Here is an 18,107-nt window from a genome sequence, read left to right on the forward strand (position 1 = left end):
ATGATACTGGCTGAAGGGGAATGGTAATGGAAGTAGAAGAGGTCAGGATAAGTCAACAGGGGAAGCCATGCTGGAGCAGCATACACGACTCAGCGGCTAGATTGAGCTGAGCCTGCTTTAAAGAAAACAAAGAAGAGGTGTTGCACTGTCCGCTGGCGATAGTGAAGAGGCGAGAAGGTGAAGGGAGGCGAGGTGGGGTATTAAGACAGCAAACCACAGAGGAGAACGGAGAAAGATGAAGAACAGGAGAGTAATTTCAGGGTTAAAGGATGTGAGAGAGGGCGGTAAGTCTTCATCGCTCAAAGAAAACTCAAGGCCCATAGATCCATGTCAGGCACAGGCCGTCCCCTAATCACAGAGGCGTCACCCTTTTCGCTGCCCTCTCCATTCAACAGAAGCCTAAAGCCACCCAATTTTCTGTTCAGTACTTACTGGCCAAGGCATTTGCCTGGTGAGGTTTGACAGGAGTGCCAAAGCGAGCTACATTAATTGAAATGTCAGCCGTGGAGGACGATTTCTTCCTCACCGACAAAGTAAAACAGGCACAATAATTAAGTTGTCAAATCTATCAAAATAACTTCTCTAGAAGGAGAGTGGATTGCCCTGGAGCTCTTCCTTATGCTAGGCTAAGCACTTTGCTTCCGATTTGCCTTGCTTTCAGAATATTCCGGATCGAGCTGCTTCTGGTGATACCCGGTGGAAGGAAAAAAGGAAGGGCCCCATGCATGTTTTATGACAACGAACCTATCCTTGTGGAATCATGGAAACGTACCACAGAAATCATGTCTTAATCTCTATGAAACTCCAGTCAGCCGAGTACAATGCAGCCCCCCTCACTTCATCTTATTTCTGATTTTCCACCAAAGATGACTCATGTTGCGCCGCCAGAGTACATCAAACTGATTCATTATGTCCCAAAATATATTCTACCGTGTCCAATCTGCCTCCTTCCAATTGCGCTGCAGTGGAAAATCCCTTTAGAAGCTTTTCTAAGAGTGGGCTTTTGTTGATAACAGAATCAGCCTTGGCGTGCTGATAACTCTATAAACATTGCTTACCTTCTGTGTAGGTCGTTCTTTAAGTAAAACGATAATAGAATCCAGTGGAACAAAAGAAAAAAGGGGGCCTTGGAACTTCCAGTAAAAGAAAAGCTTTTAGTCACCCCTACTTCAGCTCAACAAGGAAAGCCAGTCCAGGATAGACAGTGAGGCTTGGAGACCAGCTCCAGCAGTGCTCTGTACAGCTAAGTGAGGCCCAGGCATCCAGTGACAGCTGATTTTATTTTAGAAGGCCCCTTCATAAAAAATGGGGTGGACTTCGGGGAGAGGGTAAGCGGAGGTGGGCGGGCTTTTTTTAGCATCAAGTATAGAGGTACCCTACATTCCCTCAACCTTATGTCACAGTAGTCTTATGGACAGATGTCCTGCACAGTGAGTCAGAAAAGCACACACACACCTGCATCTTTCATTTACACTGGTGATATATTTGGCATTTGCAGTAATTTCTTGTTAGCAAGCTAAGTATCGTGGCATTTCAAGACCGAGTACATTCTGAGCACATACGCGCTGCTCTTTGAAGCATATGCACATATACACACGCACAACGCTGAAAAAAGTTGCAGGGCTCAAACCAATCAAAATGAGAAGAATCGGTTCCAACATCACACCGTCTGAGAAACAGCCCGTGTTTTCGCTCTCAGCTTATTACATGGGAAGACTACACTACACTCATGTTTTGAAGAGATCAGTTGAAGAAAAGAGTTAAATATACACTCCGGAGCATCTAAAACGGCTTGCTACACAAAATAACAACCGCTTGTGCTGCGACCTACCAATAGAGGAACTGTCTACAGTAGGGCTGGGTAAAAAAATCGATTAAATCGATTTTGGATCGATTTCATTTAAAATTTGCATAATCGATTTGTAGGGCATGAGATCGATTTTTTTTTTTTTTTTTTTTTTTTTTTTTTTTTTTTTAATTATTTTTTTTTTTTTTTCATGAATGATTTTTTTTCATGAAGTTACTGGTTCCAATCCACACGGCTACGGTAAGAACCATGTGTTCCCCAGTCCAAGCAGTCATCAACCCACTAATTCTGGGCACCTGTAATTATACCTAGAACTAAGTTAGCTACCATAAAAGAAGTGCTCCCCCAAGTGGCTAAATCTAAAACTACACTAAAACCTACCTATAGGTGAGACTAAAATGGCTCCTACAAATGTATTTAATTAAGTAGGCTGTCACGTTGAATATAGTGTAAAATCTTGCTAATACTTCTTTCCACTGGGTGGCTTCAGGTGTTACTAATATAATGTAACAATCTGTTAACACTGTCAAGCCACAGCCCTTTGAAATATTGATGTCAAAATGCAACATTTTGAGGTTAAATCCTGGCGCCAAGAGAAGCAGATGGAACCGATTCGGATCGAATCGAATCGAATCGAATCGTGATTAATCGATTTAAAGCCCTAAGAATCGAAATCGAATCGATCCAGGAACTTGGCGGTGATACCCAGCCCTAGTCTACAGTCCATTAATCATCATTTCTTAATAAAGGGCACAGGAAATTGTAGCTTCTGTTCTTCAGGAATTGCATGAAGTTTACAATCTCTGTTAAAATTAAGTGACAACCTGACAACGCTAAGATGTGCTTGTATGTGTACTTCAGAACCCGAGAATAAACTAGACTAGACTTTATGCTCCAATACGCTAAGCTAATCTGATAAGTAGCTCTAGTTTCACATTTAACACACACACACACACACACACACACGACTGGCATTACTGGCATTGATGTTTTTATCTGACTCTTAGCTGGAGAATCTAATTATTATAAGAATGTAATTGCGACGTAAGCCTAATTGAAAATTTCAGGACACCAGATCTGGGGTGGAATGTGTAATAATAGCTCTGGAGTTAACCCTTCCAGTGACGTTTTTGTCTTTCAAGTTCAGAAAACACAATGAAAAGGTGGGCACTCACACTGGCTGACTGAGGATCAATGAAAACACACTAACTAGTTCAGCAGCTGTGGCTTTTACATAGCCCGTGTAAAATCATCAACTTGCTGAATTATCGTGAGAAAGCCCTTCCATGCTTTCTATTGTTACTTTTCTCTGTTGACATGCAATCATCGTCTCTCGCTGGGCTTCCACTCCCTGTTGAGGTAAATATGAAGTGAGCTTTTCAGAGGCTGCAAAACAGAAATTTGAGTATGACAGGTTTCCATTAACTGGACTGAAGGGAATATAATTGGCTGTTGAGTGTTGCCACAGGGTGGCGGTACAGGCAACTGTGGAAGTGGTTGTAATTCAGTAGAAGAAGCAGTTCTAAAGCATAATCTGCTGGAGACATCCACGAGAAAAGAAAAAGCAGAAGGCAGTGTAAACAAGGATGTTTCCTTAAATAAAGCAGAAATACCCAGGGTGCAATGCGTCATGACGTAACTGATAATTCTTTGTTGGAGCCTCGTCTCACTCTCATCTCGTTACATACCTACATACATGTGAAAGGGCGAATTCTGAGCCAAGCCATAACTTTTCTGCATCCCCAACCTAGTTTTAGTTCCTAAACCTAACCAAGTTTTGGCTGACGAATGGTTATCAAACAGGAATTGAGAGCAATGAGAGCAAGAAGAAAAAAAAAAACAACGATCTCACATGGAACTCAAGAACGATCAGGAATTTACTCAGTCACCACCCCTCACATCTTCCTGAGAGAAATTTTCTTTGCTCGTTGATGAAGGGACCACTCCTGCATTAAATGGCACGGCTGGTACATCAAAGCAACAACACAGTTCACAATGTGTGTACCTCAAAGAATGCCTTCTACCTTTTGAATAATATTGGATGTTTGTGAATTAAGGTCACGTTCAGTGTGAACACAATACCTTTTTCTAAGAAAGCCTTGGCTGTCTGTGTGAATTATTGATTGCTGATTCATATCACTTACATGCTAAGAAATTGCCTCTACTTTTAGAGAGGTGGTACTTCATAACTGAGGTCCTGATCTGAGCTCAGTTAGTTGAAAGTCCACTTTTTATACAGGTCTGTGATACACACGCTTGATGCATTGAATATTGTTTGCATAAGCTGTTTAACCTTGAATGTTTTCAGTGTGGTGAATGATTTAAAACATTCAGCCAGCGTGATTTTCGAGTGCCTTTCTGGATGAAACCTTTGTTCCACCTTAAAAAATAAATAAATAAAAAATCCTCCTTTCTTGCCATCCAGACATCTTTGAACCTTTTTCAAAGACAGCTTCTCGGGATGTCAATGCGACGTCTGCTGAGCAAAAGCCCAGAAAGAACAGAGCAAAAAAAACCTCTTCAACTATCAAGACCATCTTCTCCCTTTCATTTGCTTCTTTTCACCCCCTTTCTTTCTTTCTTTTTTTTCATTCATTCTTTCTCAACCCAAAGAAATAACAGGTCCCCCTGTCTGATTCCGTTACCAATCATTCCGTTTCTCTCTGTATAATACACTGCGATCACGAGCGTCTCCCCACCCCACAAACACTAGGTGTTCTCCAGGAGCCCACCCTACGAGGAGCCCCTGGCAGCGCATTGACTGGAGGAAAGCGTGATCATCAGGCATGAGAGGCTGCACTCTGCTGATAATCCCACTGAAATTGCACATAGATTTCCTGTTCCTAAAGTGGAAAATAAACAACACTCTCAGAGAATACCTGATGAAGGGGGCCTGTGTATATCCCCAAACTGAAATTCAGACGGTCCACACTCACTAAACTTTCACAGTTGAATAACCCCCAGAAAATCTAGGGGCTGCAGATTTGCATCTCTAATTTGTGACAGTAAGATGCCAATAAATAGATTTTCTGTTCAAACATAAGACTAACACACACTGTAAGTTGGATTGGATAGGATTGGGCTGATCAATACGAGTGATTACGTGTGCAGTTACCTGGTATTTTGGCTTATGAGAACACAATGTCAATGCAGCTTAGCTTTAAAACATACCTGGCTGAACTGGTAATGTGTTTATATTTGTCGATAAACGGCATCTGAAAGAGGGGCGGTGCGGACTAATCAGAAAGGTCTCATGTTCAGGCTAATGTGGTATTTCTTTCATATACACATTTCATATTTTATCTTATTCGTTTTTGTTGTATTTCATTGCTTTCACTGTTCTTTTATTGTTTTTACTTATTCTTTTCTTTATTTATTACCTACTGTGAAGCACTTTGGTACATAGTAATGATTGTTTGTAAAGGGCTGTATAAATAAAATACATTTACATTTACATATACACGTTCATGTGGAAGGACATGAAAATCCTCGTCACGGTTACGAGGACAATCACAACAGTTTAAAGAATAACTCGAATCCTTTAAACTTTAAAGGAAAACCAGGAAATGTTTGGAGGAAAACAACCCAATGTCTTCATAGACAGTGGCAAACACACTAGGTGCCAACAAAGCTCCGACTAAAAAAAAAAAAAAAAAAAAAGATTAACTCAGTCATAGATTTTTTTTGGACACATTAAACAAACATTACATTAGTTAGTGAGTTTTAGTGGAGCTGGGGGGTTATTTCAAACAGAGACGGGCTGCTATATATATATACACCTGTGCCAGCTGTTGCTTAACTGGACCCACAGTCACGTTGCACTGGGATAAACCCCTTTGGTGGTCACAGTAATCAATGCTGGATCCAAAGAGGGAAGCATGAAGAACTATTAGTGTAGAACAACAGGAGATAAGAACTGTTCCGTTTTGTTTATTTTGGAATGAGCCCATTATATTAAAAGATGCCATGGGTCACCTTCCTCGTCCTGTGCCGAGGTTACTATAGCTTGGGGGGGTAGTTCAGTTTATTGCCATAGCTACGATTTGTATTTTTCATTTCTAGATACCCTTCCTATTCAAAGCGCCTATAGTCCTTTATGTACATCATTTTAGAGACTCTGAAATCCTGTGGGACAAATGACTTGTGCGATGATGCTCGCTGGAGATGTGAAGGACTGATTCTTTCAAGAGCTCACACGTAGTCAAACATGGTAAACCTCAATTTTCACTTCCCCAAACGTGATGCGAGCGCTAAGCGATAATTTGTTTCCCATAATAGTCGCTAAGAGGATCAAAACTGAAATTAATAGCAAGATAATCTCGGATGGGTTTTTTTGAGGTTTTTTTTCCCCTCTTTCACTGCAACACATCATAAAAGACGTCATCATTTGGCAGGATTATCTTGCAGAATAATCAAAACAAAAAGAGTATTTTTGGGTTGAGTTCAAATCAGCTACGTATTTTTACTTTAGATGCAAGTCTTATCTAGAAATTACGTACACAACCCTGATCGACTTTATACCACTGCCTGCACCAAAAAGCCACAGTTCGATGGCAGTGAAACTGGTGTAATACGAAAGGGAACATGTAAACAGGGATGCCACAGAGTGCAGATTTAGAGGTGAGCTTTGCATCTGTTTAAAGTGCAGTTACTCCACTCCTGGGCTTTATTTAAACCCTGTGGCTTTGCAGGGAGCGATTCCTGTTGCATCCTTTGCTCCTGCTGTCAGTCACTAAACCTGGCCGTGCATTGTTGTCACTGTCGACTTGTCAGCCGAAACACAAGCTGTCGCTCAGTCGGGACAACGCCGGGGGTCGTCAACAGCCTCCAAGTTTAGACACAACGCAGAGATTTAGCGACTCGCAGCTCCACACGAGAGCCTGGTGGATCTCAGGTGGAGATGGGACGGACCTCTGTCGACGTGTGCGAGTATGCCGAGTGTCTGCATACGTGGCTGAATTTAAGACCGTGAGTGCACGCGTCTTCATTCCAGTTTGAGGTCCATCAACACATCCATCACTTCAGATTCTTTCCCTCAACAATCACCGAATTGCTATTTCTTGTTATCGTTTCATAATGCTGTGACAAGCACAATAATAATACCGCTAAATAATAGGCAAGAAAATAACAATGGTGATTATAACACAGTGTAATAGATGGTCAGGTCCGAAAATAAGCGAAAACAAAGAGAACTCTGATTCAAATGAATTCGAATGTCACTCTGTGACAATAAGGCAACAGCATTAAGATGGAGCAGCCTGAACATTTTTAACTGGTGTCTTTACAGATTATACAAAAGAAAAAAGAAAAAAAGAAGTGGATTCACTTTATTTGGGAGAAAAGACCCGCTTGTTAACAATCTTCTGCACTCAGGCAGCACCTCTGTTTACTGAGAGATCTGGGGCGGGGAGCCCAGGTTTTATTGGCTTGAGATGTGTTTTGACAAACACAGATGAGTTTTCGGGGGATAAATACCTGGACAAGGACTGCGAAGTGCTATCAGGTCAGAAAGTCACAGCCTAATACAAGTGACACTGATGTTGGGAGCCCAGTTTCAGGGCTGGTTGAGGATAAACGAGGGGACAATTTCAGAGGGTCCAGGAAGACGGTCATCCCCACAGTTTCTGTGTGATCTGTGTAATCGGATTGCAGCTCATTTTATTTCTAACTGTCCGTTTGAGCTTTTTCGCCAACACATTATCAATGTCACCGCCAACATTTACTCTCCGGCTGACCAACTCCCACAAATAGACTTTTCTGATTGTTTTCTGTCTGACATTTCATCCAGAAGGAAAAAGGAAAAAGGAAAAAAAAAAAAAAAAAAAAAGAAGCTGGCTGCAGTATCTTTACACAAATAGCTCCAGGGGCTCCAGAGCAGTCCCCAGCACTGAGCCAGCCTTCTTTTTCATTTAGTCCAGTGTCCTTGAGTCACAGGTTTGGACGCTGTTGCTCTGACAAAATGGCAGCAAAGACACTATCATTTTACTATCTCAACAGAAGAAATGCACCATCTTGATGACGAGACAGAAAGATAGTTTGGCTAACTTAGATAACTCCTACCATCGTAAATCCTGTCATGAGGAAGTGATTGTTCCCACACCGGGCCACAAAGCGGTTTACCAGTTTCCTGTACTCTTGGAACTGAATATCTACTATCAACTTTGTCAACCTTTAATCTGGTTATCTCATATCCGCCATCTGCACCACCAAAGGCTGGAAAGTGATGCAGCTCTCTTAGAAAGCCACCCCCACCCTTTTTTAACAGCTCAAGAGATCAATCCATTGTAATAACGAGGAAAAACATGCATTTTACCGGTGACATTTAGAATTTACAACTACTGCTGTTGTCATGTAAACAGTATTTATAGTACTCTGTAATGTACCATCTATGCTTCATGGTGTCACGTACTTGATGTCATCCATTCCCCAAATAAATGTCATCGCAAACATACCGCGGCTCTAGATAAACAAGCATAACTCTTGAGTCATAAAGGCATGGCTCAAGAGTTGGGTTACATTTTTAAGCCACAGGTAAGACTGAGAACAACTTGATATGGAAAAATGCAACACCCAGAACCTTTGGACCCCAGGATTTAAATCAAAAAGATTCTATGGGGCCAGATTAATGAGACTTCAACCATTTTCATGCTCAAAAGAAGAATCAGTTCATCGTCTTACGGAGCAATCTTAAAAAGGAAAAGAAAAATCTACCCGTTTAATGCTGCAAGATTAGCCTGCATTTCTTTACTTTTTTATTAAAAGGCACCGACTGTAAAGCAGACAGAATTTACTGGAATTACTCGATTACTTTTTTTCACTAAAGAACATTCATAAGTGTGATAACAGTCCAGCCAGTACCGAATGTTTTTTTTTTTTTTTTTTTTTTTATAAATGTAAATTTACTGAGTCACAGGAGCATTTATGGATTTATTTATTTATTCATTTAGCAGTTTATCAGCTACCTTCCTGAGTAGCTTTGCATGTCGCAGCTCATCTACATCAGTGCCATCAAAATGGGGCCTTTAGTCTCATCTTATTTTGTACAATAAGTAGGAGCATACACTATTTTTACATGTTTTTTTTTTTTAAACAAACATTATTTGCATATACATCCTGACATATGAACTAAAGCAGCATTTGTTCAATAACCTACCTTCTGTGTGAGAACCCGCTTTCTTTTGTTACCTTGTGATCCTTGCAGAGTTGGGGAAAAAAATTGGACTGTACCTCACAGTGCGAGTTCCATTTGTGCACTCATGCTATCAACGGCGGTGGAAAACAAAGTGGAGGTAACCAACATGGCGTTGCTATCGCCGTAATGGAAGCCCAGTATCTAGCAAGCCTCCAGCTTCCCATTAAAAAAAAAAAAGCTGGCAGGAAAAAAGCAGCCTTATCTGGAAATGAACAATCTGGTTTTCAGAAGCAGCTCTCTGCCAAATGTTTATCTCGTAGAACAAATGGGAAAACAAAAACATTGCATTAACCATCCTGCAGCCTTGGTTGTTTGGCTGAGAGAGCAGTGTAAGCATGATGAAATCACAGTGCTCGCTCCCCTCTCACACGTTACAACTTATCTGATGTTGCATCAAACCTTTTGCAGGGGAAAAAACTAACAAACAATAAAACAAGATAACTTTTCAAACCCAGTTTTTGAAAATGCAATTCCCAAAACGGAAAGAATGAGAAAGTACTCACAGAGAGTGGCATCCTGAGGTGAGGCCATGGTGTGGCGTGTTGACGGATCAGCCTGAGTGAGGTTACTGGACGTCACTCGTTTGGACAAGGGGACGGTTGCCACTTCCTGGTCAGAGAGGGAGGGACAGAGCGCTATCAGAGGAAACACCTGTGCTTTTTCAACAGGGAATGGTCAGATGACGCCACGGGCCATCAAAACCAGCTGGCTGTGCACGCTCTCTGACAAACACACAACACACACACATGCATAGAAAAACAGGATAAACATTATACCAGACATTCCTCGACTATGAAAAATGATATAGTGGAGCATCTCGTGGCATTTAAGCCCTGGAATCCACTGAGACCTTGTTGTTGTCGCCTGGTGTGCACATACAAGACTTGCACGCACACATGGCCGCAACTACACACACACACACACACACACACACTGAGTGTAACGAGAGACGACCTTGAGCACAATGTGAGCATTAGGCATTGACTGGAAAGTTAGAGTAAACAGCACTTGGCTGAATTTTAACAGAGCCACGCTGGCCGTAACCAGAAGCGTTTTCATTCGCTTCTGTTGATAAAAAGAACAACGTCCTTGGAGCGTACACAAACCTCCCCCCTGAAAACATTCTGTCAAAACTCAGCCAGCACAACAAGCCTATTCAGCTGCAAATCATAGGCGCGGGGAACAAACACACCTCCGTCTGTGCGAGTCTGTGTGTTTGTGCGCGCAGTGTTTTTCCCCCCAAATTTGCAAATCAAATGCTTCCCCGTTCTGCCTTTACGACAGCGTCTAGCTGGGTGTCAACACGAGTGACAAAAAATAAGCTTTCAGCTCTGCACACGGCGAAACCACACAGTGCGCGTAGAGCAGACCTGCGTCTGTCTAGTTTGGTGACTGTTACTCTGATGATGGTGTCAACCATGCAGCAGAGGACAAAACGCCATCCTCAAAAATCCCATTTAGCAAATCCCTCAAAGACATGAAGAGCCATATGCACACTCACCACCACACACACACCCTTGTACACACTGTGGGAAACAGGGATGTAAACATAATCTGTGTCTTTCCGTCACTGCTCCTCACTCTCTCCGAATGTAGTAGCACTCACATCGAATGAAGTTCAAATCTGGAGCAAAGCGCCGCAGTGCTTCGCGTCTGACAGTTGATATTAAACCGAGTAGTTTATCTAGAACAGGTATTTTCTTTGGCTCGGTGGATGATTGACTGCATGAGCGGTGAGGGTATTTGAAAGGCCAGTGTTTGAGGAATGTCTGAGCATGCGTTGGAGGTGGTGGGAGCTCATTACAGCACAAGACAAAGTCACTGACAGAACAATTACGGGGATTTAAACATTTATCCTTCTTAGGGTGTCTGATGGGTTTGTTTAGTCTTTGCCCACAGTGTGTGTGTAGTGAATTATGAATACATATGGTGTGTGGGTGTGAATACATTATGAAGGACTCGTTCTGTATATTTAAAAGGCACCATTCAGTTACATCAGATGGAGCTACATTGATTCTCACTGAGGAATAGGCTCAATGCTACAAAGGAAGACACGTACCACCGCACCAAATTGTGTGATTAACTATCATGAGGAATCCTGAGGTATTTTCTCTCATTCAGGGTTTAAGTAGGCCTACAGTAGGGCTGAGCAATTTCATCGATACTGCGATATATATCGATATTTCGTTTCCCAATAAAGTATCGCTTTTTCAGCCGCGAGTATTGATTTTTTTTTTTTTTTTTTATAGCAAACTCTATTCAAAAGTCAGACGTTACAATTAGTGAAAACACAGAACGTTAAGGTAATACAATACAATGCCAGGGGGTCACATTATACCAAACACTGATAAATTAGTTCATAAAAATGTTGTATAAAGTGCACAGCTCTCACATTTGCGACATGTTCGTTTGTTTCCGTTTGTCTGGCTGTGTTGTCCTTCCGGTTCAAAGGTTGGACCACCAGTCCAATCAGCGACGATTCATGTCAAATCACACTGTCCCTCCCCCCCCCCCCAGAAAATGGTGTAAGTGTATCAAATCGTTTCGAATCGTATCGTTGGCTGAATATCCCTATGTTGACATTGGAGAAAATATACAAATAAATAAGGAAATATTTTAGGTTCATGGCGGGTTAGTACTAGAGCTCATGCCAGTTCATGCGTCAAAATACAGGTTCAAAGTTAATTTAAGAGTTCACATCAATTCTCGCATGTCTTTCATGATCTCTCTTCATTTATCCTCCTAAAAGTGCAAAGGAGTATGGATCATGGGCACCACGGTCATGTGAACAGATGCATTCACATCCTTGTGTTTATATGTTTTAACTACTTACCATCAGGAGATTAAAAATGATTATTTTCATCCAAAAAAGCATCTTACTTTGAGGAAAAATACAACAACTTTACAGCTATTATCTGGTCATGTGGGCCCAAATGCGGTTGCATTATTTTCATATACAGTAGTTATACCTGTGTGTTATTTCCATCATTGACGCTAGAAAGAATGTTAGTCAAGGTTGCAAGAGTGACCAGTGCTCACCTCACATCTTTCAGTGAAAAACAGCAGAGTGCAGCTCAAAGTTGACTGAAAATAGGGCCGTGCTCATTTGAATGCAGTTATTCACAACGGTGGTTAGTTACGGATGGGAATGAGATAATTAAGTCACGGTAGCGTAACTCAGTCTTATGTGTTAATCAGCAAAATCAACTGCCTCTCTTCAGCCAATTAGAACACTGAGCTCCAACGCAGGAGACAGCAGAATTATAGCTGATCCCGAGATGAAATTAAATAAGAGCAAATCAATCAAAAGCACTATGTTCCATGCACAATGACAGCCAGGTGGTACAAAAGTTGCTCTTTACTGTCGGCCAAAGCCTTAAAAAAAACCACAACTATCGCCATGGTTACATGAGCAATGGTGGAATGAGGAGTTACAATCCTTGACACGATCGGCGAATTTTTGGTTTCCAATGTGTGTCCGAGATCAAAGAACGTGTCTGGGATTGCTTTATTTACGCGAACACGTGAATGCAGCATGCTTTGATCGCAGCGACACATAAATGCAAGTGAACGGCCAGGAATTAGAAATGAGACCGCATGCGTGTGCGACTCGAGATTGTGATATTTTTTCCGATTAATTAGCGCTCTTTCCTCCTCTTCATATAAAGCTAGAAGTGGCAGCCTTTTGCTACACTGGTATGAAGTCAGCTGTGTCACCAAACGCTCTGTAACGTCATTCTGAAAGTTGAATATGTACATTAACTGCTGCAATAGCTAAGTACAGCACAATTTGCAAATATGTTTATGTGCATACAAGACTATATATTTGTGGACTGTGAAATATATGGGGACCCTGCAACACATATGTGGATAGTCTGTGGGTACAAATACTCAAGTCCGACAGAAAAGGCCAGACGAAGTCCCTCAGTAAACTCATGTTTACGCCTAATTTAAGAACAAAACTAAATCAACTGAAATCTGTAAAACATGAACAACTCTTCAAAATATTGATTTTTGGCCTAATGAGATACAAAAACCGGCAACTTGAACAGCAGCAGAGCTCCAGATCATGCAAATGTTACAAAGTGTTATTTAGCTCGGAGCCCCTGCCATATGCTCTGTTGGCACAGGCCGCCACAGAGGAAGGAGAAGGAGAGCCTGGCCAACAGTGGTGGGTGGGAGGGTGCAGGGAGGGACGTCTGCACATCTCCAACAGAGCGACGGAGTTAATAAGGGACAGTGGTCGGTGAAATCTGTCCAACACTGCTGGCTGCTCTGTCACAAAATATAATCCCCATGAACATGGGAAAAAAATGTTTCAATCACTGGATTCGCTTAAAAGAAGCTCCGCTAATACAATCAGTTCTGGCCATCTGGGACTATGACAGACATGTGTGACAGACGCCTACATAGGAGACGGTCAGATCCGTGATGGTGAAACCATGGAAACTGGAAATACCTACGACATGCACTGCGAGCTGGAAGAGGTGAAACTAGCTGTCACATCCTCCACCTTCATGCCGGTGCCTATTAGAAGGAGATATCACCTTTGCCGGCCTATGCTGTCAGTTTCACAGACCCACAGACCTGTCTGGGAAACTGTGAGCCACATCCATGTTTTCCATGTTCACCGATTGTCTCAGCTGTTGACATCTACGTCCGTTAACAAGCCGTGCTCCAAGCAGCACTTTAATGACACACCGAGGCACACAGAGGGTCACTGTGGAGAGCTGATTGCCTCCCTTTCCTCACCAGCTCCGTGTCTGTCCGCCATTGTCATCCTCCGTTTAAATTTTAAAAAAAAAAGAAAGAAAAAAAATGGGGGGGGGGGGGTCATACTTAATTGGACAGTTACTGAAGAATTAAGTTCAATATTTCATGTCACTTCTTTTAGTTTCTCTTTTTTCTCAAGGCTCTATCCTTGACCTCCGTCCACATCAACTATGGATTGAATTCGAGGAATAATTTGGTACTGCTGAACCAAGGATTTAATTAGATGAAGCATGCTCCATAGAAAATACAATTTCTTGATTTTCAAATTGAATTCAATTTCCCCAGAATGCCAATGTTGGCCTACACTGTCTGTAGCTGAATTGGACCCCATTTCACCCATACGAACACTAGAAGCAGCACTTTGCGTGCAGCCATTTTTCTCATTGCAAAAAGCTCCATCGGTTCAGGTAAAATAAAAAGCCCCACATGGACACACTGATGAAGCACTTCTTAGTCTACACGGTGTTACATACATGTACACACTTGGACATGTGATCCGGGGGAAGCTGGGGATTTAACCTCCGGCCTACCTATTGGCAGATGCCTGTTCTTCCCCTGAGCAACGGCTGCCACAGCGTTAGGCTGCCTTTTTCTTGTATTTTTTTTTTTTTTTTTTAAGCTCTCATCCAATTCTGCTGTCTCTCAATCATCGGGAGCAAGGACGAAATGACAAGCAGAGTAATTACACTTCAAGAGCAGCGAAATCCTGTCTAATGATATCTCATACTAGTGGCTGACAAAAATGGGCTCGTCAATAGCACCAATTATTTCGATAGCAGGATGGGTGATTGCTCCTATGCACCGGTTGTTGATAACATATGACACACGTAACTGCTCAAGTTAAATGAACATTTATTCAAAACTACTGTCCGAATAAATTCTTTGTTTACCGGCCTTGGGAAATAATCACTGACAGATGCCATTAGATGATTGACTGATGACCTCAAAATGGCATTAATTACCAAGCCAAGCTGTAAAAAAGCCAGTGAACGCTTAATTGATCGAGCACCATAACCTGCCACTCCTGATTGTTTGGCCTGCAGCTAAGGCTTTAAAAATCACAGACCTGTTTCTTTGGACTTTGCGGATTACACATCATTTGCTCACTAGTATGTGAAACCCCACGTTTCAGCCAAGGCAGCCCTTTGCATTACTTCAACCACTCGTAAACACAGTATGTACAATAACTGTAATTAACCTTTCGTCCTCGTAATCTAGGTGGATGACCTTTGACACCGTGGGTGTTTGAGATCCCGTGAAATTACATGCAGAAAAAGGAAATGATCTTTCGAAAATTTGGCCTCTAATTTGATCAACCACAAGACGCATCATATGGGGAGTTAAAACCACGTTTGCGCGAGCTGATAACCGATTGCCACCGCCTCACACTGCTTTTGCTATCTGCTTTCCTTTCCCTTCCATATCTCATTACCTTTCCTCTGCACCTTGTCCCCTCCCCCCTTTCTTCCTCCATTTTCCCTTTTGTATTGGGAAAAGCTCTCTGATCCGCTTGAGAGTGTCTGAAGGATGCTTGTTATCATGATTGTCTTGTGGGTGAATGTCAGGCCGCTTTGTGCCGTCACACCTGGGACCAATGCTCCTGCATCTATAAAAGCCTCCAAATTGACATACTTCATGTAAAGTAGCCGAAACCGTTCATGTCTTTGTAGTAGCACTGCTCTGCGGCCCGGCAAATAGTGAGCCGAGAAATTAAGTCACACACGCGTGACTTACTGTTTGGCTACTTCCACCACCGTCTGAATTGCAAGATTTCGAGCGAAAGCTCCCTTATGCGTTTGCTGGAATAACATACAAGTGGCTGCTCTCAAACATGACTCTGGAGACTCGAGTACAGAAAACAAATCACTGGCTTTAACCAAGGCAAATGGAGCACTGGACCGAAGGTCTTAAGAGGAAAGTTCAAATTTGAAACAGAGACCGAGAGGGAAGAGAAAAATGTGTCCAAAAGCTTCAGTCTTCCGTTTGCTTTAGTTTAATTTCTATCCATCTATTTCTATGTAAATTAATTGTTTGGGGTGTAATGAGTTTTGAAAACATAATAAAATTCAGCTACCAACAGTACATCTGTGATTAAATAAATGCAACAGAAAATACGTGACTGTACGTTTAGTGTTTTTCTGGTCGTGTGGGAGTCTAAAAACCCTTTTTGGCTCGGTCAGACGTCGGCCTCAGTGTAGGTGGTCTCAGCTGCAAACACTACAATTTGGACAGTTCAAACCAAAGATTCAAAGTGGGGTCACCCCGTTTGAGCTGCTTAATAGGACTGGATGCAGCTGGAAACCAAAGTAGTTGCATTGTGGATTCTTACACTGGGTTGCTTCTGCAGAACACTGTTATACTGACTAGATGCGTGCACGTTATCGCACCACAAGTGACAAGTGATCCGCTACTATTTTTCAGAGCACCGTACTTTGAGTTTGGTTCAGAGGTGACTTCAATAAAATGGTGCTTTCAGTTGTGAGGGCAAGTTGGCCGCTTTTTTAAGCTTCCCCAAAAGACCCAGAAAAGGTCCAAGAACAGAGCCCAGTATGACGGTAGCTTTGCAGAGAGACTGATGCCAACAGTCCGGACTGCTCCGTCACTAAAAGTGCACCAATCTGAATCGCCAGCTGTGAGTAAAACTGTTTCAAAGGTCTGTGTTGTGTTGGTACTAGATGTATGAACTGGTTTTAGGATAAGCAACATGTTACACTGAGTGAAAAAGCAGCTACGGGGGTTTTCATTACTTTGTGTTCATAAATTTATTCATGAGACAACTAAACGTATCCATTTGTTGCTCCGACAACCGTTCAGAAACATGGAGTTACTCACACAAGCAGGTACTGGGCAGACTTATCAAACAGAGATGTCCTGCTATAGTGAAGTGTGCCGCGCCAAAGGGGTACCCAAAATTAAGAAATAAATGACCGGAAATGATTGCGCCATGTCCAGGGGTTAAAAAAAAAAAACGTGGTTACGTTTAGATGCCACAAAATACACGGCTAGGACCGACACATTTTATTCATTTCCATCACGCGATGTGATGCCGGAGGACACTCTGCTATCCCACTTCTTAAAAGCACAACTTGTGATGCTACGAAGGTATGTTTTAGTGATGGACAAACTCACCTTTGTCAAGTTTTCTGATGAAACTGGGCTGGCAGTTCTGGGCTGAAGGAAGATAATAAGTGTGAAAAACCAAGGAGACTGCAAGGAAACCTGTCAGGTATGAAAGCTGCTTTACTAAAAAAAAAAAAAAAAAAAGTTGCAGGGATTCCTTCCCAGCCTGTGAAAAAAAAAATGGCTTCCGTGTCTATGTCTATACAGAGATTTGAAACTACAACTTGTCCACAGAAAGCCTTTGTTTGACTGGGGACGTGGACTTTGGCTGTCACTGGCATTTAAAAAGCAGGGAGAGCTGCTGGCCCAGCCTTTATGCAAAGCATAGGTAGGCCGCAGCAGCCGGTTTTTTGTGACATTCTTACAGGAGACTTGCCCCAATTTACTGAGTTATTAAAAAAAAGGTGACATCAAGTGCAACGACCTCCTTTGTCCATCAATCTATGCCTCTATCATTTTAGGGCCAAATGGTCCACGGGGTTCAGGCTTTTTTGAGATTTGTAGTTCTTATTAATAACCTTGGGGCATGTTGTTTTGGTATGAGAGAGCAGATAGCAAACAGCCCGAGAGCTCAGACCACATATCACTCTCAAATACTCACACTTGCTTCGTCTGTAATTCGCACATGGACAGCTGGTGGGCTGCGGCACGTCTCTGGGGAATAATCTCGTCGCGCGGGATGAACAGCTCAAATTGGACCAGAAAGAGTAAAAAAAAATAAAAGGACTAAAGTGATTATTCCTCCGTCACATATTGGCTCCACAAACTCTGACCTTCACTATGGCTCAATTTCTCTGTGTTTTAAGTGGCTAACATTAGGAACTGTTGCTGTTAATGGGCAAAAAGTCTTTGTTTGTTTTTGTGATTGCTGTTGCCGGTTCCGGTGCATTCATCGACAAATAGAAAAAATCGGATTTCTAACTTTCAAGTGGTACAATAATCACATAACGCCAGTTACGAGTCACGTGTCCTTGGCAGGATATGAAGCTCTTAGCAAAGTTTTGGTAGAGCTTAATTTCCTCGTTTATTATTGAGTTAGGTGAACTATATGACTTATGGTGAAATTAAACAGGAGCAAAAGAGATTCGATTCCCAATTTCCAAGGTGCGAATAATGCAGCATGATCTGAAGTAAAGCCTATTAGCAACGGTGGGGTATACCACAGCCCTTTTACAGATTATAATCTCATAATAGAGACTCTCTGGGTATACCTGC

At 42.1% G+C, this 18,107-nt stretch overlaps 1 protein-coding gene across 2 annotated transcripts in view; it reads right to left on the reverse strand.

The window, feature by feature from the left end:
• Positions 1 to 18,107, reverse strand: part of xirp2a (xin actin binding repeat containing 2a) — a 68,096-nt gene that overhangs the window by 35,973 nt on the left and 14,016 nt on the right. Inside the window, exon 2 of one of the 2 annotated variants that reach the window (XM_075477668.1) lies at positions 9,503 to 9,608. In XM_075477668.1, coding sequence (XP_075333783.1) covers positions 9,503 to 9,608 — 106 coding nt within the window. Of the gene's footprint in view, positions 1 to 1,058; positions 1,272 to 9,502; positions 9,609 to 18,107 lie in introns of those variants that run through there. The other variant, XM_075477669.1, reaches the window with a different exon arrangement.

Source organism: Odontesthes bonariensis, chromosome 11, assembly GCF_027942865.1.
Source record: "Odontesthes bonariensis isolate fOdoBon6 chromosome 11, fOdoBon6.hap1, whole genome shotgun sequence".
Classification (NCBI taxonomy): Eukaryota; Metazoa; Chordata; class Actinopteri; order Atheriniformes; family Atherinopsidae; genus Odontesthes; species Odontesthes bonariensis.